Source organism: Balaenoptera musculus, chromosome 2, assembly GCF_009873245.2.
Source record: "Balaenoptera musculus isolate JJ_BM4_2016_0621 chromosome 2, mBalMus1.pri.v3, whole genome shotgun sequence".
Classification (NCBI taxonomy): domain Eukaryota; kingdom Metazoa; phylum Chordata; class Mammalia; order Artiodactyla; family Balaenopteridae; genus Balaenoptera; species Balaenoptera musculus.
In genome coordinates this window covers 33,998,441-34,020,659 of record NC_045786.1, presented here as the reverse complement: position 1 = coordinate 34,020,659, position 22,219 = coordinate 33,998,441, and the positions used below count along the sequence as shown (strand labels likewise).

Here is a 22,219-nt window from a genome sequence, read left to right as displayed (position 1 = left end):
TTTTCCCCCTTGAAATAGGTATATTCACTACAATCCATGCGTATATTAATAGAGTGCTTATTTTACTCCCAAAGCGTCACAGCTTTAAAAATGTCATTGGTGGACGGCACAAACTGCCTGAGAATAGAAGTGCCTAGGAAAGGATCCTACATTAACTGGCACCAACTGCATGGCAAGTCTGAGGATTGTTGGAAAGGCCGGGGGACAGCATGAGAATGACTGCTTTCCGGCAGCCAAGAGGGGGCTCCTACCCCGAGTCCTCGTCCCAGTAATAGTGGCTCTTGCCAGGGTAGCTTTGCTCCACTTTGTCCATCTGCAAGGTCCTCACGAAGATGCCCGTCTTGGACGTTTGCTTCAGCAGGCGATTGTGAACATCCGAGAGGATAGAAAAGGTGGTGCCCCGGGGGTAGCAGAGCCCCACTCGGATCCAGTCGCCCCTAGAACCGGAAGTGCAGGCAGGTTACAAGCAAGGATGTTCAGGCCACAGGGCCTCCTTGGTGTGCCTTGGCCAGGGACCAAAGCATTCTCCACCAAGTGGCACTTTTCAGTGGGAATTTTTGAAAGAATGCTTGCTGCTGGTAATGACTGCGTCACAAAGTGTTAAGGAGAGAGGGAGAAACGGTGACTGCAGTGAATGAGAGGGATCATTGCAATGGGTCGGTGGGGCGTCCCCAGGGCCTGCATTGGGTGCTCTATGTGGATCGTTGGCTCGGGGCGGGGGGGGGGGGCGGAAATGAACGTTCTTTCAGTAGGGCTGGAGTGAAAGAGCCAGGATCTGTAAGACCTGGATTTAGCCCCTTCCTGGTCCAGCCTGACTGTGGGGCCCATTTCAACTCTTTGGGTATCATTTTCTGCAACTGATAAGTGTCTGTCTCACGGGACTACTGTGACAAGTTAATGATGTGCATAGAAAATACGTGAATGTAAATACATGAAGCTCTCTCCAGATGCCCTCAGCTTAATCCCTCTAACTCGCAGAGCCTTGTTCCCGCCCCCTTCCCCCACATAAAATGGTAACAAGAGCCACCAGGGATTTCTGACCATATACTGAGCCCTTCATAAAGCCAGGTCCTGGGTGAAACGCCTGCCAAACACTGTCCCACTCGATCCCCATTGCAGTTCTGCAGAGTAAGACTATCCCCATCTCCTAGATGAAGGAACTAAGGTTCCCAGGGGTGAGATGCCCTGCCCGAGGTCACCCACGCCCAGAACGAGGGCTCAGCCCAGGTCTTCTGATTCTTAACCACCGAGTGATGTCACGTCTAGATCCATCCTCATGCAGGGATGACGTGGGCGAGCCTGAGGGTCTGTGAGCGGGAAGCCCGGGGCTTTGCAACGAGGCATCGTTACCACTGCTGCTTTGAGCTCAGCCAGAGCAGCTGTCCCCATGTCACACTGCTCCTGGCCAGGCACCCACTCACTTGTTGAAGTTGATGAGCCAGATGGTGAGCTCGGCAGGGGCCGTCTGGTCCCAGTGGATGGTGTAGCCCTTCCGCAGGGTGATGACTGGCTGGTACTGCTGGTAGTGGGTGCTCCTGGTCAGGGCCCCCTCCAGGTAGAGAGGGTGGCTGGGGAAGTCATTCTTGATGATCTTCATTCGCAGATTACTGGTTTTGTAGGCCTGAATGTACATCTTTTAAAGCCCAGAGAGGAAACACACAACGAGGCAATGACAAGGGATTATTCCAAGAGCGTCTGGTTAGCATCTGACTACAGACTACACTTTCAAAAGCACTTTCTCTTCACAGAGCCCTTTTTAGAAAGCTTGAATGAAAGAAGGCCAAATAAGGGGGCATCTCTTTCTGCTGGTGAATGCAGCCTGAGCCGTACCGTGCAATCCAGCTAACGCTTTCTGTACATCTTCAAAAAAAGTGTAGAGGAGAGACCAGTGTAAACTTGAGGGGAGTCGGCTTAATAGTCAGTGAATTTTGGAAAAGGATGGGTATCAGGAAGGAGGAGGAAGGGAGAGAGTTTTATTACACTTCTGCTGCAAATGCAACTCCCCTTTAACCGGCTGCTGTCCTGTCTGTATCTGAGAAAGAGCCTGATGTGTTGCCTACTTCTCCCTCTGATTCTCAGTGTCTGGCCTGTGTGGCCAGTCCATGTGGCTATCAGTGTATGTCGGGGGATGAATGGCATCTCATTTCAGAGACAAATATGAAAGCAAGACTGTCAGCACTGAGTCCAAGGGACAAAACAAAAGAGCCTGGATGATTTGGGCCACCCTTGGTTTAAAACACTGTCCCGATAGAGAACAGACCTGTGGTTGCCAAGGGGAAGGGAGGGAGGGAGAGGGATGAACTGGGAGTTTGGGGTTGGCAGACGCAAACTATTATATTTAGAATAGATAAACAACAAGGTCCTACTGTATAGCACGGGGAAGTATATTCAATATCCTGTGATAAACCTTAATGGAAAAGAATATAAAAACAAGAATGTCTGTATGTGTATAACTGAGTCACTTTGCTGTACAGCAGAGATTGGCACAGCATTGGAAATCAACTCTACTTCAATAAAAAATTCATTAAAAAAAATAAAACACGGTGTCCTGTTTTAGGACCTGTCCCATTTCATTAGGTGACATCCCTGTAGCTGTGGCCAAGAGAGACCATCGCATCAAGATGCAATAATGTTGTGCCTTTGGAAAGAAGGGGTTATCTTCCTCTCTAGTTGTATCACGTATAAAATGGGAAGAGAAACTTCAACCCTGCCCTAGTATGGCGTTGTCATGGGTATAAGAATTTAAAGGTATAGTAAAGCCTGTTGTAAGCTGCAAAGTGGAGGGAGGAGATTATTAATAATAATTCACCAGTAGTAGCCAGGTATGGTAACCTCCAAGCTCTAACTAACAATCAGCCCTTTTCGGCAGAAAATAAGCAATGTATCAGAAAGAAAGGGTGGGAGGGAAGCTCAAGGTCAAGGCTCCACATGGGATGTCTCGCCCTTGAATCAGGGATGCTATAATGCCCGCAGTGTGCCTGCAAGCCTTAAGGGTTTGGTCAGCCTTTAGTTATTCAGGTCATGACCCCAATCTGTCAGCTCCTTCTGACTCTACTTCCCTTCTTATCTGCCCTAGACCATCAGGTCAACCACTCGCTCCCGTAGCATCAAATCCCTTGCCCTGCCCACCCATCCAGACGCCTCGGCCTGGATCATTCCATGGGTCCACCTCCTCTGCAGCCAGGGAGAACGGTGCCCCTTCCATGCTCCGTCTGCAGTCTCCACTGGGTTTGCAGCACCACCTGACACTCCTTCCACACGGCTCTGTCAGCATTTTCCAGTCTCCACGGCACCTCTTCCCAACCTGATCGCTCTTTGCAGGCCCCCCCGGCTCAGGCCCACTCTCTGCCCTCTCAGTGCATGACCTCCCCTTCTACTGTGGAAAGAAATACCCTGGACCTCCCTGCCCCTGGCCCCTGCCTTCCTCTGTGCCCCCCTCCTGCTAACGCCGGCCCCTCCCGCCTCCGCTGGCACCTGCTCCCAGCACGGCCCCGCCTCCAGGGGCCCACCTCGCCCCCCATGGCCCTTCCCCTTCACTGGCACTAGCCCCCTGCCCCATCCCTCCCCAGACCCGAAATCACCTTTAGCTCTTTTCTCTTTTTTGGGGGCCCGTGCCTCGGGGCTTGTGGGATTTGAGTTCCCTGAGGGATCGAACCCAGGTCCCCTGCAGTGAAAGCATGGAGTCTTAACCACCGGACCAGCAGGGAAGTCCACCTTTATCTCCTTCCTAATGCCCGGGATGCTGATGCCCACAGTGGTGAGAGTAATGCCTGCCTGTGGGATGGTTGTGAGGATTCCTCATTCCTACGTTTTCCTGCCCCTTCTGGGGTCACTGGGCTCATGTGCTTCCCTCCTGTTCTGACAGCTCTTCGTTTCCTCGGGGACTCTCTCCCCCTGCTTATCTAGTCCTCAGCTATCCTTCCAAATAACATCAGTAACAACACTACAGTAACTCATGTTTTCACATTCCAGGCTCTGACTCAGCCTGCTGTCCCATGTGGCCACTGGGCACTGGAAATGTGGCCAGTGTGGCTAAGGACCCAAATTTTAAATCTCATTTTAATTCATTTAAATTTCAAACCCAAAGCGGGTAAAATAGTTTTCCAGCTAAATAGTTAAACATAGCTTTATTGTTTGGGTAGGACTAGCTTTTACTTTAATTGTAGAAAATTCGAATCCAAATTGAGTGGGCTATAAGTATAAAATATGCAGGGAGTTTCCTAAGACTTAGAACAGGAAAAAAATATGAATGTAAAGTGCCTCATTAATGATTTTTTTATACCGATTACATGTTGAGATGGTAGTATTTTGAATATATTGAGTTTAACAAAGTATATTATTAAAATAGATTTCACCCATTTCTTCTGCCTTTTTAACGTGGCTACTAGAACATTTAAGACCACCCGGGCGGCTTGCGTTGTATTTCTGGTGGAGAGGGTTGGTAAAGCACTCTATGTGCTCATTAAAAGGGTTCAACTATTATCCTGATTTTACAGATGAGGAAATTGACACTCCAAGAGTTTAGGTAACTTGCCCAAGGTCACACAGTTAGTAGGTGCCAAAGCCTGACTTCTTTTTCTAAGCATTCTGCTTACAAAGTGTTTTCACTTGGACTTTTTGAAAATCCTACTGGGTTAGCAGAAAAAGAAAGAAGAATGAAGACGAAACCTATGTCCCTTTCTGGCCTGGCACAGAGGCAGGCATGCAGTAGGCTCTCACTCAGTGCTTGTCCCGTGAGAGGGTGACTGGGGACACTGAGGAGGTGTGCCCTGCACCCCCACCTGTGCATAGCGCCCGCTGCAGACGGCGCCTCTCCAGTCCGGAACGTTGATGCAGTCTGGGTGTCGGACCAGCCAGTTGTCGTCCTTGGTGAGGTAGGACCCAGGGTACTCGGACACGGAGCCGTCCACGTCATGGAACACTGATGTCTTGTCCCCGTCCATATCCAGCTGGTTGAACCAAGGCCCAGGCTCTCCGAAGAACACTCTGGAAGTAATCTAAACAGAGCCCAGGAATGTGAGGCTGGACCAGAAGGTGAGGGGAAGCAGCAGCTGTCGTCAGGCCAGGGCGAAGTTTCCGATTTCCAGACGTTACAAACCAGCCAAACCAAAGATGCTCTGGGGCAGCATAGGAAAGCGCATGGCTGACCTCTCGGATGGAGCCAGAGAAACAGCCAGACGTTCACTGTGCCTCAGCTCTCAGACCCAGCACGTTCTTTTGGCCTCTGCTCACTGGAGGGTTGGCTGCTGTGTGTGACCCTGGAGAGATCTCTAATACGCGGCTCAAAACACTGCAGGGATGGGGAGGCAGGCACAGGAGTGTGTGCGTGTGAGAGTGTGTGTGTGTGTGTGAGAGAGTGTGTGTGCGTGCGTGAGTGTGTGTGGGTGAGTGTGTGCGTGAGAGTGTGTCTGAGTGAATGTGTGTGTGCGTGAGTGGGTGTGTGTGAGTGAATGTGTGAGAGTGTGTACGTGAGTGTGTGCATGCGTGTGTGCATGAGTGGGTGTGAGTGTGTGTGTGCGTGAGTGTGTGTACGTGGAGAAGAAATGAGGCTGAGGTGGCAGTGAATGTATGAGAAAGTACATATACATGTATAATAAACGCACACACACACGTCGCGTGGATACGTGTGAGAGAGAACGTGTGTGAGAGTGTGCGGTGTGTTTCAGGAAGACAGTCTTTCAACATGAGCCCTTGGAGATTTCCATGGCTGACCTCTTTCAGGCCCTCCGTGGCCTGAGTAAAGAAATTCAGTAACTTGAGTTTCACATCTTTTCCCTGAGGCTGCCAGGAACTGGGCAGACAGGCAAAGGGCAGGAGCAGAGAGCTGGAGGAGGAGCGGAGGTCTGGGAAAGCTGTAACCCAGACAAAAGGCACCAGGAGCCCTGGACCTGCCTCGTCTCAAAGCGCAGCCCTTTGTCCTGACCTCCTCAGCCCCGGCTCCTAACTTGTTGGCTGCGGAGGGCTAGGAGGGAGAAATTAAACAGAGCATCTTCAGCGACGATTCCTTTGGGAATTGCTGGGGGGTTTTTTTAGATGAATTGTGCTAACTGAAGTGGCCCGGTCACCAGACTCGGTAGGTCGAACCCAAGAGCCTTGGAGTAATAGAGCCTCAGAACCTGGAGGGCAGTGGAAAGTTCCTTCTGAGGCTTGGGTGGGTTCTGAGCAGGGTGAGGGCAAGGGGGCATTTACCCAGACTTGACCTGTGGGGCAGCCTACACTTGTACTTTTCCAGTTTGGATGCAGACAGACCTGGGACGTGGCCCAGCCTGCTTGAAAGAGAATGTTCAACCCCTGCGGTGGTGGCAACGGCTCAAACTCCAGGCCCCCCAGGGACTTGTGAATCACCGCCCAAAGTCTGGGTTTGCTGGGAGCTTGCCCTGGCGCCTCGAGGACTCACCGGGACGTCCTCAAAGGCAATGCCGGTTACGTTGTTATGGGGGCAGCTCTGCCAGGCGTTGTTCAGACGGAAGGCCAGGGCGCTGGTGTGCCGGCCCTCCAGGGCTGCAAACTTGCGGAAAGTGCAGTTCTGGATGTTGATGGGGCCGTCGTAGAACTGAATTCCTCGGATCGGGAAATTCCTATGGAGTTAAGGAAGCCAGATGTCAGGCTGACTGCCATGCTGTGCCGCCACATTGTTTACACCCTCCGAGGTGGATGGTAAGAGACCTTCTGGGTAAACCATTCCTGATTCCCACCCCCAAAACTCCCCCTATAACAGAACATTATTGATGCATTAATTAATTCACTGAGAAAGCATTTATGGACACAGTAAATGTCAATAAATGATTACTCGATGAATTATTAGATGGATGGATGGATGGATGGAGAGATGGATGTCTAGCTGCTGGCTTGGGGTTTGAGAGATGGTCCTCTATACAAACATTTCCCCACATATTCCCATCCTGTGAAGAGTCATTGGATAAATACTGTAAATATTACTGGAGAGAGCCAGTATCATGTCCCTTGGGAGGGTAGAGCCATTACTCAGTATCGCCTTGGTCTCAGTTGCTATAACAATTTAATTAGATTAAGACCCAGATGAGCTTCCTCTCTGTGAGTAAGCCTTTCGATTGGCAGTATGCTGGGTTTGGGAAACTAGGGAGAGGAAGGACACAGAATGGAAGGTGATAATGAAATGGAAAAATAGCTGCCTGGTGATGTTTCAAGCTTCCCTAGAAGGGAGGGCAGGCCCCCCTGGGAGGGCAAGACTGTGAACTGCCAGGGGACCCCAAGAAGGGCCTGATACCCCAGAAGCAGGGAAAGATGGAGGAAGAGGCAAAAGGCTTGGAGCTGGAGCTAGGAGGGGCTGGAGGAGAACTGGGGACTTGGAAATTCTGCCTTCGGCCCAGCAAGGGGGCAGAGAGCTCGAGATGCCTCTCCCCTTTGCCACGGACTCCCGAGCAGGGCGTGGGAAACAAGGGCCTAGGAGGGGCTGGCTGGGCTGATCCTTTCTGGGCCTGGCCCCAAAGCTAGGCTTGCTCATTCTTCAAGCCCAATGTTTATGCTTTTACTGGTATCTCTACTTCTGGGTCAGGGCCTTCTCCTTCCATGGTGAACATAAAGAAGAAAGGGCAGAAAGAGGGACAAGAAAGCAGAAAAAGGCAATCTATGGGGAGAAGTCACATTCCAGCTGGTCCCTATCTTCAGCGCTGAGCTCCCCTCATCAGATACGGTTCCCTGAGGAAGGGCCTGGTAGCACCAGTCTCGGCAATGCACCTTCAGCACACGGTATGCCAAGGGCTTCTGGTATTTCTGTATTTTTATATTTGTAATTGATTAATGTCATCGCCTTGAATCCTGGCTCTCATGGAGTGGCTCCACGCATTTTTCCATTTAAGGTATTTTAGGGACAGCCCGTTCTCACTAGCTCTATATTTAAACTGTGTGCTTACTTTACCCTTGGACCCCGACCCAGGCCCATACGGGATGAATCCCTCACGATCAGGACCGTGCGGTCCCAGGCTCCTGCTCACAAATGCAGTTTGAGGGACCTGCCTGAGTCTGACAAAGCTGTCAGGCCTCCATAAACACACTCACCTCTGGAAGTCGTCAGAACATTCTGGCCCTGGGGAGGCTGGTAACCCTCAGCGAAGAAACCCAAATATGCAGACCCGGAGTTGCTCATAAAAATGATCTGAAGGGATTGCTACACCACTTAGGCTAGACAGAAACAAGGGCTTCTGGATCACTCATGCCAAAGGAGACTGTGGTTTTCTCTGCAAAATCTTTTCAAAGATACCCATCCCACTAGCGCTGGGAGTTTGGGCCTATGTCCTACCTGTAGAGGCAGGAAGGACATATTCCTAGAGAAAGAGAAGAAAGCTCAGAGGGGCAGAAAGGGCTAATCTTAGTCCTCTGCTGCTTGTGGCTCAGAGTCTTGCTCTCTGGCTTGAATTCCTGTCTGAGCAGAAACACCATCAGAAGGAGAGACTTCCTCACCACTGACCCAAGCTGCAGCTTTCCGAGGAATTAACCAAGTCCCTTTGCTCTGTTGGTGCGTCAGCTCTCCACGTCACCCCCTCCCTCTCCAACTACCTGCTTATCATCCAGCAACAGAGAGCCCGTGACCCTCCAGGACAGGCATGCTATTCTGCTGTTTAACAAATCTGACTGCTAGAAAATTCTTTCCTGCACAAAACCAATTCTAACCCTAACATAGAGCGAGTTTCATCCTGTATGCACACAGCAACCCTGAGAATGTGTGACAGCATCTCCCGGGCTGTTCCCCCAAGTCTGGTCCCAGCTTCTGGTTGAAGATCCCAATCTGCGTGTGACTATCACTCTACCACCATCAGAGGTGGATGAGATGCTCCGAGTGGGTGTGCCGTCCGAGGAGAGAGGAAGCCACGGTCACCCATCCTGGACTCTAAATTCCCGTTAACGTAGCTCAGAACCACGTTATACGTTTTGACAGCTGTGTCTCCCTGTTGACTCATATTCAACACAGTTGTTTGACTTCTCTCTCTGATTCTAGATTTCACCCCCCTGCTGGTTAACCTCAATTGTTTCAGTGATTTCTCTGACCAGTAGAGGACAGAGGAATTCATAGTCAACAGGTAGAAATCACATCCTAGCATCTTTCCTTCCACTGCTGTCGTTTAGGTTAAGCCACGCAGAACAAAGAAGCTGCCATGCTTGCAAACCTACTGGCCTATGGGGAGGGTCCTTCCGCTGTGGTCCAAGCCACCTGGGCCCCAGATCCTGTTGTCCATCATCTCCGTCCCCACATTGCCACTCTCGCCAACAAACAAGCTGTTCTTGATCTCCTGCTTGGAGCCATCATCATACGGGAAGGTCCCACCACTGTAGAGAGAAGATGTCTGGAATGAGATGTCCAGAGACAGCAACCCACAGGGTGCCAAGGGCAATGACCTGGCTCTTACCTGGCCAGGGTCAGGCCAATGCCATTGTCAGCAAACCTGGGGACAAGAGGAGACAGTCAGTGAAGTCGTGGAGGGAAGGACTCCTGCCTGCCCTGGTGTCATACCGTGGGTCCTGTGTAGGGGAAGGGTCTTTGCATAAGCACAGGGTTTGCTGAGGGAGCTGTGGCTCACACATTCTGCGTAATAATGGGATCGCCTAGATTCCCGCCCACTCAGTGTCTGACTCCAAAGAGAAAAGAGTGAATGCAGGGGCTCTCAGCGTTTGATGCCACGTTGCATTAGCAGCATTCAGACTGGACTCCATGGGCCTCCCTCTCCAGCCCACCCCCATCTGTGATTCCAGGGCTCAGTGGGATACTGGACCAAGGGGACGTGGAGGGTCTTGCTACCCTCAGGACCAGCCCGCCCTGGGTGATGATGGGGGTACATGGATGCAGTTCCATTGCCCGTAGCCATCCTCACTACTGTTTCAGCCACAGCAGGAAGGACCACTAATAGCTGATTTCTAAGTTGCCCAGAAGTCAGGCAGATGTTGGCCCTGAGAAGTAAGTTTGCAATTACACTGTAGCGATCTCATCAGCTCCCTTTTGCCTTTGTCCATTGTGAGGGTCAGGAGGAGCACATTTCTGGAGGGAGTCTGGTTGTGAGTGATAAGGGGTCCCACAGAATCTGAGCCGAGCCTTGGGTCTGCGCTGCCGTGGACCATGGGTCCAAATATGGCGGCTGCCTTCACTTCCTTTGTCCCAGGGGTGTACAGCCCCTCGAAGTGCCACTCTCTGCTTCCTAAACTCTGGTGGCTTCATAGCAGCCATAAACCTAAGCCAAATCCTTGCCCTCATGCTTCAGGCCCAAGTGAATCCACTTTCCCTCTGCTCCAGGGAGGGTCCCGGCCGCCTGAAGTCTCCCTAGTTCCCGGTTTGCTTCTGCTTACCCTGTTCCCCGTCCTCGGGGACGCGTGCACTTCTCCCTGTCTGAAGCCCATCCAGTTCAAATTCACCGTTCAAGGCCCATCTTCCAGGGCCCTGTGCTCTCTAGTTCTCTCCCAGGACTCCCTGATTTTTGTTTCCCAGTCTCTTCATGGCTTTCCCTTACCACCGCTGTCCCCCAGTGCTCTGCCCAAGGTCCTCTCCTTCTGCACTGTGCCCCTGGGGACGGCATGAAGACTCACAGCCTCCACCCCTACCAGTCTGCTGGTGACTCTAAAATCAGCCACTCTTACCCCCTGCACTTCCAAACTTTGGTGTATTTCCATGGAGTATCTCAAAAGCATCTCACACTTAACGCACATAAAACAAAACAGCTATCGTCCACCTAAGCCTGTTCACTCTCCCAAAGCATATTTTCACCTAAGTTCTCACTGTAATTCCTTCTCCTCTGGACTACTGCCGTATTATTAGTTGTCCCTCCCACTTCTAGGAGTGCGTCCACCCACGGAGTGGTTGCTGGAGTGACCTTTCTAAGAAATGGACACAATGGCCAAATACTCAAAGCTTCTCAAGGGATCCCCACCTTCTGTCAGCCCCTGGCTGTGCCCACTCATGGGACGACAACCTCTGCACCAGCCAGATTCTGGGCTACCTTGGAAGGAGGCTGGTGAAGGGTTAGAAGATCCACCCCCACTGGCAGGGGCGTGCTTCACAATTTGTCTTTCGGCCCCAAGTCTGGCATCCACTCCCTCTATGGGGACCTGAACTTCCAACAAGCCAGAATCTGGACATTCATTGGCTGCAGAACACCGCAGAGAATTTTAGCTTTGACCCCCATCTGTTTTCTCTTTCACTCACCTCTTGCGTAACTTCTCTCTCAAGTGTCCTTGGGCCTCTATTCTAGGGATGAGCAGCTTATCTCATTGACTAGCCTCTTGTGTTGCTGGAAAGTTCTTCCTGCTACTGAATGGAAATCTGCCCAGATCTGCAACTTCTGCTCTCTAGAGCCAATCAGAGCAAGCCTGCCTCCCGTCTGATACCCTAAATGCCCTTCAGAAGCCCAGAAGAGGCTCTCTTCTTCCCTTTCCCCTGTCCTCAAAACTCTCAAAATCCTCTTCTTTCCCTTCCTCTCTTCTCTGACCCCACAAAAAACCCCACCCCGGTTTCTCTGCCAGCGACATTCCCTTTCCATCCCTGTGTGTGTCTGGCTCTCTCTGGGGTCCATCCATGGGTCAGTGTCTGTCTTGCCCAGGCCTCTGCTTTTCTGAGAAGCCTTTACATGTGTGAGCATGTGTGTGTGTGTTTGTGTGTGTGTGTGTGAAATCTGTCTCTCTCCTCACACACTCTCACTTCCTCTTGCTCCTGTCACGAGCAAGTCTCCCTTCATTTCTCCTTTAATTGGTCATGATAAAATGGAGAAATACACTTATTTCCCATGTAGAATTTCTGATTCCCATTTTTCAGCACCGAAGGCAGATGAGGAGAACATTCCATGCTGCTCCTTTAGAGGAAGTCCCAACTCAGCTGCCTCGCCCTCTGGTCCTCGTCCAGTGTGGGCCAGGGCTCTCCATGGGGACCTTGTATCAGAACTCGGGGTTCCTTGTCTTCTTCCTTTGTGCCTTGGAGTCTGATGTGCTGACATTTCAAGTCCCAGTTCAACTATTCACCTTTCAGAAAATTCATTCAACTGAACCTCATTGTCTAAGACGGAGATGAGAATTTATATCTCCAAGAAACAAGGTAAGAAATAAATGCAACCAAGGATCCAGCACACGGTAGGTGCCTAGAAAGTGCTGGTTTCCTTCCTCCTTCCTTCCTTCCTTTTGCTGACTGGTTATGTGACTTACAGCCAAGCCCAGTGACTATTTGGGGGCAAGTCATGCCCCACAGCCCCTGGCATGGTGGGCTGAAGCCACATGCTGCTTCTAGGGGGTTCTCTGGGTCACTGCCCGCTGCCATTCCATTCTCCTGCCTGGGTGGGCGACCAGAAGGTCAAACACCGGTATGTCTGGACTCCTCTCTCTGTCTTGCTCGTGTCTGTCCCCTGCCCAGGGGAGGAGCATCGTCCCCACGCTGTGCCAATGCCACACTCACCGGCAGCTGTCCAGCCACACGTCCCCGCCACGCAGCCAGGCCCCATGGTCCTGGTTCTTGTAGGCGGTGAAGTGCTTGATGATGGCCGGCTCCCGGGGCTTCAGCGGGTCGGCGTCCTGGTGGGGGCTGTATCTGGAACACAGCACGGGGAGGCACAGGTGGCCGTGTTGGGGGGACCCCTGAGCTGACTCCCTTCTGGGCAGTGAGTTTCTCTCTGCTTATGGTGCTCGGAAGACTCGGGCTAAACAGCGACCAACTTGCACCCCCTGGGCTCTGCAGTGAACTTCCTGAGCTTGCTGCGGAAGTCAGAGGTCTTGTCCCCAGGGCCCAGCCCCATGCATCCTACACACATGTCACTTCTCTTGTTCATCATCACCACTGGGGAACCCCGCCGCCCCAAGGAGGGGTCAGATCACAGAAGGAAGTTCAGACAGCCAGTCCCAAACCTGGCATGCAATGCAGCCCTGTGGCCGGGAAGGGGAGTCTGAGGTGCCCAGCTCTCTACTCCCCTAGGGGGTAACCTTGACCTGGTGCCTTTCCTGGGCGTCTACATCTTAGCCAGCAAATGGAGCACTGAGCCTGGACGCTCCTGATATCCAGGCCAGCAAAAGTCTTCCATGTCATGTCTTCCACGGACATGATCATGTCATTGGTGTTACCCACTTTTGACAGAGACCAAGCACTTGGTCTCCTTAAAGGGTACTGATTTTCCTAACTACCTTGAGGTTTTGACAGCATCTCTTAAAAGCAGCTCCTGGCCTTGGGCTGAGCTCCAGATGTACTTATAGGTACAACCTGAATGTTCCTTCCTATTAAATTGATAGCGAAATTCCTCCCTTCTTTTCTCTTCACCTTTTTATCCTGGTCCAACCTGCTGGGGCCCTGGCCAGTCCTGCCAACTTATCAAAAAGCAGGTATTGGATTCTGCTGATTTTTTTAGAAACCTCTCAGAATTTATTTTTCCCTTCAGCTGCTGAAGCCTCAACCCTGACTCAGATTTGGCCCTGCTCAGATGTTCACCACGGTACCCACAGCAACGAGCTCAATGTGCAGCACATAGAACGTGCCCATAGAATTACCTGGCGGAGATAACGGAGAGGAAGGGCCGCTTGTCCTTGGCAGAGGCCTGTGTAGTTTTGACTCCGTTGTCTATGATCATGCCAGCCTGGGGAGAGGGGACATTCAGGGACACATGAGCTTGGACAGCAGATTGCAGGCATCTTCTCACACCCAGCCTCACTGCGTACTCTTGAATGCTCCAGTGAAACCAGCTTTGTTCTCAGGATGCATTAATAGAAGTAGGGGGTCTGCAACGAGGGAGGTGAAGAACCTGCATTGCTCTGCATTGCTCAAGTCAAATCTGGAATAAGGTGTCCTCTTGGAGGTGCAGATGAGGACACTGAGGTTTAAATTTATTTTAATTTATTTATTTATGGCTGTGTTGGGTCTTTGTTTCTGTGCGAGGGCTTTCTCCAGTTGCGGCGAGCGGGGGCCACTCTTCATCGCGGTGCGCGGGCCTCTCACTGTCGTGGCCTCTCTTGTTGCGGAGCACGGGCTCCAGACGCGCAGGCTCAGCAATTGTGGCTCACGGGCCCAGTTGCTCCGTGGCATGTGGGATCTTCCCAGACCAGGGCTTGAACCCGCGTCCCCTGCATTGGCAGGCGGATTCTCAACCACTGCGCCACCAGGGAAGCCCCGGACCCTGAGGTTTAGAGGGGTTAAGTATCTTGTCCAAGGCCACACAGCGAAGTCCATGCCCCAACCTCACACTGCATTGGGCAGTTATAAGCCCAGGCCCCAAATTAAGGATGACAGATGTGCTTTCTTGGGAAATGTGTCTGCAGTGATGCAAAGAAAATGCTGAACTTAAGTCCCGTCTTCACCTTGGGGCAGGGGTCTGGGATCCTTCCCCAGTCTTGTCTTGGTTTTCGCCTGACCCAAGGAAAGACCCTCGCTTTCTTATTTGGCTCCAAATGTGTCCACTTTGTCAGCCATGGGTGAGCGGGAGTGAGGCTGCCCAGTGAGGCCCCGTTCAGTCCGCCTTCAGGGCTGGATGCCCTTGGCCTCCTAGGGAGGCTTGGGCTCCTTATCTCTTCTTTACAGAACTGGAGCACACTGGCTATTGTGATCTTCAACTGACTTCTAATTAAGCAGTGGTGATGTGAGTCAGGAGAAGTGGGACTTGATTCTCAGCTCTCCTCTCATGAGCTAGGACCTTGGGTAAATCCCTTCACCTCTCGGGCCTCAGTTGCAGTCTCTGTGAGATGGGATGATAACACTGAATTCCTGCTGTGAGGACCAAATAAGAGAAGCCAGGTGAAGAGTCCGGGGAGCAGGACCCTTACACGGTGGCACGGAGGCAGGGCTCACCGGGGGTGAACACCACGCGCGGGGATCCTCCTTGGCTCAGGCAGCGGAATCCATCCGGCTCGAGGGTCCTCTTCGCTCCGTTCCCACCCTGCCACCCCTGAGGGCCCCTCCTTCCATCTGTGTGTGGCCAGGAGTCCTTGCCTACTTCCCTGTTGGAAACCATCCTCCCTCACGTATTCCTTCCCTTTCCAACCTCTCCAAACACCCGGGTACTGCGTGGCCCACCTGCGGCTCATGGGAAGGCTTCTCAAGGAAGGGATCTCAACAAGCAGCACTGCCCCCTGCTCCCCACCGTCCCCAGAGCCTCTGCACCTGCTCTGCATGGAGATGGCTCTCCCAGGCCCACGGCAGCCTCAGGTACGCCCTGCGCTAACTCTCTCCTCTGTCCAGGTGACATTGTTGCCCTCTTGCCTCCACCCTCTGCCCCATGAGACTCTTCTTTTCTTGGCTTCTAAGACATGACACTGCCTGGGGTCCTCCCTCTGCCCACACTGCCCAGTCCTCGTCACAGGCCCACCCCACCTCCTAGCCGTATACACAGGTCTATTCTGAGATTATTTCTCATCTTTATGGGCTTCTCCCTAGTTGAGTCTCTTTGGTTTTGACCCTGAATGCATCCATTCTCCTCTAGGACCCTCTGTTTCTTCATCTGTACCACTAGGGAGTGGACCAGAAGAACAGCCTTGACATTCGGGCCTCTACCTGCACACTGCCCCTGGGTCCCCAAGACCATCTCTGTCCCCAGCGCGGCGTCTCTGGTCTCAGCCTCCCTCCCCAGCTCCATTCCCACATGCCCACGACTCTGGTCTGGATGCTGTCCTCAACTGGGGGCCCTTGACACGCTCGAGAGCCCGGTCCCTTTCCCCAGCACCTGGCTTGGTGCTGGACACACAGAACTACTGATGAGCAAACGAAGAGGACAGAAATTTCTGTTTTCCACCTGCCTCCTTGGCACTGCATGGATGGAGGACCCGCTTCCCAGAAAAAGAAAGCGGCCAGAGGAGAGGACGCTGATGCTGCCTGCATCTTCCTGCAGAGCCGGGTCCTGACCTTCCCCAGCTCACACATCAGGCCTGGCTTTTCGGAGTCACCACCGCGCCCATCCCCACCAAGTGAACCGCGAAATCAAACTCAGGGGCCCGGCTCCGGGGCTGCCAGGGGGAGCTGCGGCTCTTCCGGCTCTAATCATGCGCAGGCCTGGGAAGGAGGACGAGTGGGCGGGCGGGGAGGCGTGGAAGGACTTACCCGGTAGTTGGAGTGTGCTCGGTTGTTAAGGAATTTCCCCAGTGGGATGTGCTCTGAATAACCTGGGGAGTACATTCCGGCCGAGGGGCCCGTCGGTACGTGGTGAAAAATGAACCAAAATCCAGTTTCCTGGTGGAGGAGGACATGGGGGGAAAGCCACAGGATTCAGCACCAGGGAGCTTCTTGTTGGGGTGACTGGATGGCCCAAACTAGGGGTGGGCCTAGCGCTATCACCCAAATGGCCCCAACGCCCATTCCCAAACACACCCGCGGGAAACAGCGAGAAGTTTGAGGCGAATATATTTTGGGGGGTGGGCGTCCATCCTGACTGTTAAAACCCTTCTGTGGTCCTACTGTATCAGTGGTCCTACTGTATCAGCCATGGGCGCCAAATGGCTGGATTTCAGAGTCACTGCCGGGGTTAATCTCCCTCTCCTGACACATAATGGGAGGATTTCCTGAGTGTTCCTGGCTTTACCCTTTCATTCTGCAGCTATGGAAGCTGAGGCCCAGAGATGGCACCTGACCTGCTCCTAAGGAAGGTAAGCAGCACGGAGGGGTGGGTAAGGGCAGGGCTGTGTAGACAGAATACCGTGTTTGTATCCTGTGCATGTCCCTGCCTTACTTTCCTCCCCACCATAGTACAAACCTCATAGGGTTGACACAAGAATTAAATTATTGGAGCTTATGGGACATCCCTGGAAGTCCAGGGGTTAAGACTCCATGCTCCCAAAGCAGGGGGCACAGGTTCAATCCCTGGATGGGGAACTAAGATCCCGCATGCTGCGTGGCATGGCCAAAAATAAATAAATAAAAATAAATGAACTTGTGCACACACCAACACACACAAAAAATAAAAAATAAATAAAGTGTGAAAAATATAATTAAAAAATTTGAGCTTAGAACACTGATGGGCCAGGCATCTAATAATGCTACTGATTACTCATTAGCTATGCTCACCAGTGTGACGAAGGGCCAGAGGCATCACTTAAAAGCAAGTCCATCTGCCTCCCAAGCTGGCTTCTCCCTCTTCACGCTAAGCCTGACTGCGTGGATACCTAGACTGGGGGCTCAGGGCACACATCTTTCAGGGTTGGCCCCGGCCGTCTCCTCTCCCCCAACCCCACCCAAAAAAGGGATGTTTCTGCTCACCTCGGATCCCGCAGCGGCACAGTTTATGAGGTTGTTGTTGGGATTGGCCATCCAGAAGGTGGACACAGCACTGTGGGTGGGGAGCAGAGATTGAATGGCGTCAGACCGAGGGCTACTGGCTCCCATCCTGCTGCCCGGGGCGGAGGGGTGGCCCGTGTCAGGGACTCTACCATTGCTATGATGAGCCTCTTATCAGTGATTTGAGATGCCCTTGATTTGTTGATCTGAAACCCAGTTTTCTCATTAAACTGGGGTGCATTTATGCCTTGAACACGTTCAGAATTTGAATGGGGCATGGCTCTTGAAGGTATAAGCAAGTTTGTGGGTTAAATCTGAGATGGACCCTAGAAGAGATATAAGTCAGGAGAACCCAGAAAAATGGCTGTCTCTGAGGGAGAGGCCCTGGACTCAGAAGGTTGACCGTACAGGAAGCTCTCTCTCTCTCTTGCTCTCTCCCTCTCTCTCTCTCTCTGTCTCTGTCTCTGACTCTCTCATGTCAAGAAACAGACCAGTGCAGCTGGTGCCCACGTGTACACACTATGGGCTCCGAGGTGGCCGCCTGCTTCCTCTCCTCAAAGGAGCGCGGTGTGGCCTCAGGAAAAGCCTGAGGATGAGAGCAGTGGTTCTCTTTGGCCAAAATCGATGCCCGTGAGGCACACTGAGAAGGGAGAAGGAGGAAGCACACTCTTGCCCTCTGTCTGAGCAGCTGAGAGCCTCAGGTGCTTAAGGGCTGTGAGGTCCAAGCCGCTCAGGAGCCCAGGAGTGAGAAGTCAGATGCTGGGCTGGGCAGTCGTGTGAGCACATGCACACAGGCCCGGCGTGGTGCAGGGCAGGGAGAGGGAGGTGCTTACTTGCAGTCCTGCCTGGGCTTGGGGATGTACCCCGGGTAGGAGTCTTCTGTGATCATCTTGCACATCTTGCTGTCGCGGTCGGAGGGGAGGAGGGTTCCAGACTTGACAAGGAGGCCGAGACAGTGCTCAAAGGTGTTGCGTTCCTCTGGCCCATCTTCCGTGAAGAAGCAGTGGCCCAAAGAATTATAGCCCACAATGTCCTTGACCTGCAGGGGTCAAGACAGGGCGACAGTTCACCCAGCGTCGTTACTCATGTGCTCATTCATCCATTCAACAAACATTAAACAGCCTCAGCCAGGCACCAGGCTCTGAGAGGGGATCTGGGGGTTTGGAGATGGACCTGACATGGGTACGACGGACCTGTGACTTTAAAGTCCTTTCCAGCTGGAGGTGTTGCAACTGAGCCTTCATGGGGTGGGGAGAAGAACAAAATGCTAGAAGTGGGCCCGACTGGAGACCGTGGCCGAGGCCTTGTGAGCCTAATCTGGTGAGGACACAGCGAGTACACGTCTCACAAGGACTTTATGTGGAGGCTTTCACCAAGAGGTCCCACCAGAAAGGGGGGGAGGGAGAGCTCCGTCTGAGCCAGGCCAGGGGGGCTTCTTAATAAGACTGGTTCCTCACTGCGCCCTCTCTGTGGATCCAAGCCAGCTTCGAAGCCCGCAACCACATCAAGCCACACTTGCAGAAAACCAGAAAATGCTGCAAACTCCAGCTCTTCAATATTCTTCTTGGAATCACAGAGTCAGTGGGCCAAGTGGAGAAACCACTTGAAGACACGGAGAGATGCGGAGTACAGTCTTAGCTGTACTTAGCTGCCCACAAGCATCACAGGCTCTTAGACAAGTCTGCCAACCTCTTGCCAACACACTTTCCCCACCACACAATGGAGGAGTCCAAGTCCAGGATCTCCGAGGCCCCTTCCGGGTCTGAATCTCTATGAACTCATCAATCTGAGAACGAGAAGGTGGGTAGGGGGCCTCTGGCCTGAGCCCTAGCTCCCTTTCTCAAGCAGGACTCTGTTCGCGAGCATCCCTGACAAACGGGCATCCTGCTTCACCTGAACACCCCACAGGTGAGATGCTCGCTACCTCCCAAGGTGCCCTGTCCACAGCGGGGCATGAGGATGGTGAGAGACACCTCACTAGCTGTCTGAGATCTTCCATCCTCATGCCCACCCTCGGGGTCCTGACGGCCCAATGATGTCACCCAACCAGGGAAGCTCCTGCTCCCCTATGACATCATTCTACCCACACCTATTAAGTACCCACTGCTGCACCAGGCCCTGGAAAATTCATACATCATCCCCAAACAACTCCCCCGTCAGCACTGTTACCATTTCGAGGGGCGTCCTGTGCACTGTAGGAAGTTGAGCAACATCCCTGGCCCCTACCCACTAGATGCCAGCAGAACCTTCTCAGTTGTGACAACCAAAAATGTCTCCATTCATTGCCAAGTATGCCACTGGGGAAGGGAGGTGACAAAATTGTCCCTGACTGAGAAGCACTAATCGAGGGTAAACACCCCAATTCCCTCCAGAGCCTTTTCTATGACAAATCTTACCTACTCCACAACTCCCAGGCAGACATGCTCTAGAAGCATCCAGAACTAGGACCCTTTATGTCCCAGCACTGGCCTGGGCTCTTATATCTTTTACTCTTGCTGAAATCTTATACAATCCTGTACTAATTTTTTTCAGAGATGAGGAAAATGAGACTCAGAAAGGTTGAGTGATTTGCCCAAGGTCACACAACCCACGTGTGCAAAGCCAGGGCTGGAATCCCAGTTTTCTGACTGTGTCCATTCACCCATGAGGACGGAGCACAGGCACAACTGCCCTACTCCAGGCACGCTCTTCGTTTTCTCAAACAAGTATCGCTTCCTTAATCTTTGGTAATAGGCAAGGGCATGATCTTGAATGCTACTCAGTCCCCCAATAAGCATTTTAGTCAATACTAAGGTCACGCAATGGGACTGCTTCCTTTCCTCCTAGTGAGCTAGGAAAGTTTGTTGCAAATAGCCTGGAAAGACAAGCATGGGAGGAAGAGGCAAGAAAACTTGGGCTGCTCGTGCTGGCAGGGGCATAGAGAGCAAGTTCAATGCCTTCCCTTTACAGAGGAGGACGCTCAGACCCAGAGGAGGGACGTGGAGTGGTGTCTAGACCCGGGCCGTAGCTCTTCGTAAATCCTAGGCACCCAGTTGCCCGCTGTCTGGATCACACTTTGGGTGTCCTCTTTGAATGCAAGTGAATAATGAATTGGGTACATTCTTATTCTAACAAATGCCTGAATAAGAAATTCCCTCCAGGCCCCTTGAGTTGTGCTCTGGAGAGAAAAACCCTTTTGGAAAGGAATAAAAATAACTACTGTTTACTGGGTGTGACATGTTTTACATACATTATCTCATTTAATCCTTATCGAAACTACTATTCCCTTTCTACTGATGGCACCGAGACTTAGAAAGTTGCCTGAGTCACTTCTCTTGCAAGGACGGATTGAGACTTGCTTCTCCATCTGTCTGATCCAAAACCTGTGTCCTAATCAATTCTCAACAGCACCAGAAAAGAAACCTCCCATCTTGGGTTGCATTTCTTTCTTCTCATTAGTAGTGGGGTGAGGTGGCATATAGAGTCCAGAGAGGAGCATGAGAAGGTCGAAGAAAGCCCTGGGCTGGGAGTAGAAGACACAAGTTCAAGTTTGGTTTCATCACAAACTTGTGGTGTAATTTGCCTGAGTGTCCTTAGGGACACTTCTGAAATCCCTTCCAGCTCTGACATTGTACGATTGTTCTTCCTTAGAACATTTCCCAGAATTAGATACTAACTGTGACATAGCTTGAGATGGACAGACAGAGAGAGATGACAGATAGATAGGTAGATAGTAAGTAGCTGGATAAACAGACACATACGTATGGACTTACAGGTGCCCACTGAATCCCCATGCATGCTATCCAGAAGCAGTGTGTAAGCTCCCTGCCACTCTATTGCACAAACTGTATTTTCCCTTTGTTCTACTGGACATATTCCCTTATGACTGACAATCATGAAAGCGATTTCTGAGAGCTGTTTTAAGTCTTCAGCTGTTGTTAGGTGGAGTCTAGGCATGACATTGTGAAGGATGAAACTCCCCAGCTCTCAGGAACTGCTTCAATTAGGGTGACCATTTAGTTTATTGTCTGAACCAGGACATTATCGAGAGTGAAAGGGGGTACCGATAGTCATTAATCTGGGATAGCAGGTGTAAAATGGAACTGTTCTTTGCAAATCAGGGCATAGAGTCACCCCAAGTGATGACTTCCCCCTGAAACCTGTACACAGTACGAGAAAGAAATTACTGTTTAAAACAAATACACACAGAAATGAACTATATCTCTGATTCTGCCTTCTAGGGTGGGTATGATATAATTCATCTTAGTCAGAAACCTGGCTACAAATAGGATCCTATTAAAAGAAAGACTGTAACTTCTGAGCTTCTGCTGTTTACTTTTCTATTTTTCTCTTTTTTTGAGCTGCTAAAGAAAAGAGCCTTGGAGTAGGTGGTAATTTGCTTTGCAGGGTGTGTTAATGAGTTTCTGAATATGCAAATAGAAGCTGGAAAAGGAAACGGAGAACCCAATCACTCTGCCTAATAAGGAGAAGAATGTGTTTTTTGTTGTTGTTTTGCCCCGCTGCGTGGCACTGGGACCGTAGTTCCCCAACCAGGGATCGAACTCATGCCCCCTGCAGTGGAAGCGCAGAGTCCTAACCACTGGAGCGCCAGGGAAGTCCCGAGAATGAGTTTCTAAGGCGGCCCAGGAGCGGTGGGGGAGGAGGAGGAAGGACCCCCGCAGCCAGGTGGAGGGGAGGGGAGGGGAGGGGAGGGGAGGGGAGGGGAGGGGAGGGGAGGGGAGGGTTTAAGAAGGGACCTGTTTCTCCATTTCCAGTTGATTTCTGTGCTGATCTATTATGCACCCCTACCTCCTTCCCATCTCTTTCCCACTCTGCCAGCAGAAGCCCTGGCCAGTGAAACTTTGGGGGAAAACAAGCCCAGGAGTCTGGGTTCCTCATTTGGGCTCAGGAGGGAAGGAGAGATGAGAGCAGCGCATGAAGCAAGAAATGAGTGAGACCGAATTCAAGAAACTGGAAAAAGGGGAAACCAGGGAAAACAGAAGCCTCGCCCACAATCCCCAGAGCTCTGAGACTGGGACAGAGGGCACTGAG

The 22,219-nt window shown here is 51.8% G+C and overlaps 1 protein-coding gene across 2 annotated transcripts in view; it reads right to left on the bottom strand.

Annotated features, from left to right (window-relative positions):
- LOC118890060 (cell migration inducing hyaluronidase 1) overlaps positions 1-22,219 on the bottom strand; it is a 160,114-nt gene that overhangs the window by 12,571 nt on the left and 125,324 nt on the right. For both annotated transcript variants that reach the window (XM_036842340.1, XM_036842341.1), the window contains 11 exons: positions 18,022-18,227; positions 17,171-17,240; positions 16,019-16,147; positions 13,483-13,568; positions 12,404-12,535; positions 9,384-9,419; positions 9,148-9,303; positions 6,398-6,578; positions 4,782-4,997; positions 1,422-1,633; positions 252-437 (listed from right to left, as the gene is read on the bottom strand). In XM_036842340.1, the coding sequence (XP_036698235.1) occupies positions 252-437; positions 1,422-1,633; positions 4,782-4,997; positions 6,398-6,578; positions 9,148-9,303; positions 9,384-9,419; positions 12,404-12,535; positions 13,483-13,568; positions 16,019-16,147; positions 17,171-17,240; positions 18,022-18,227 (1,610 nt within the window). The remainder of the gene's footprint in view (positions 1-251; positions 438-1,421; positions 1,634-4,781; positions 4,998-6,397; positions 6,579-9,147; positions 9,304-9,383; positions 9,420-12,403; positions 12,536-13,482; positions 13,569-16,018; positions 16,148-17,170; positions 17,241-18,021; positions 18,228-22,219) is intronic.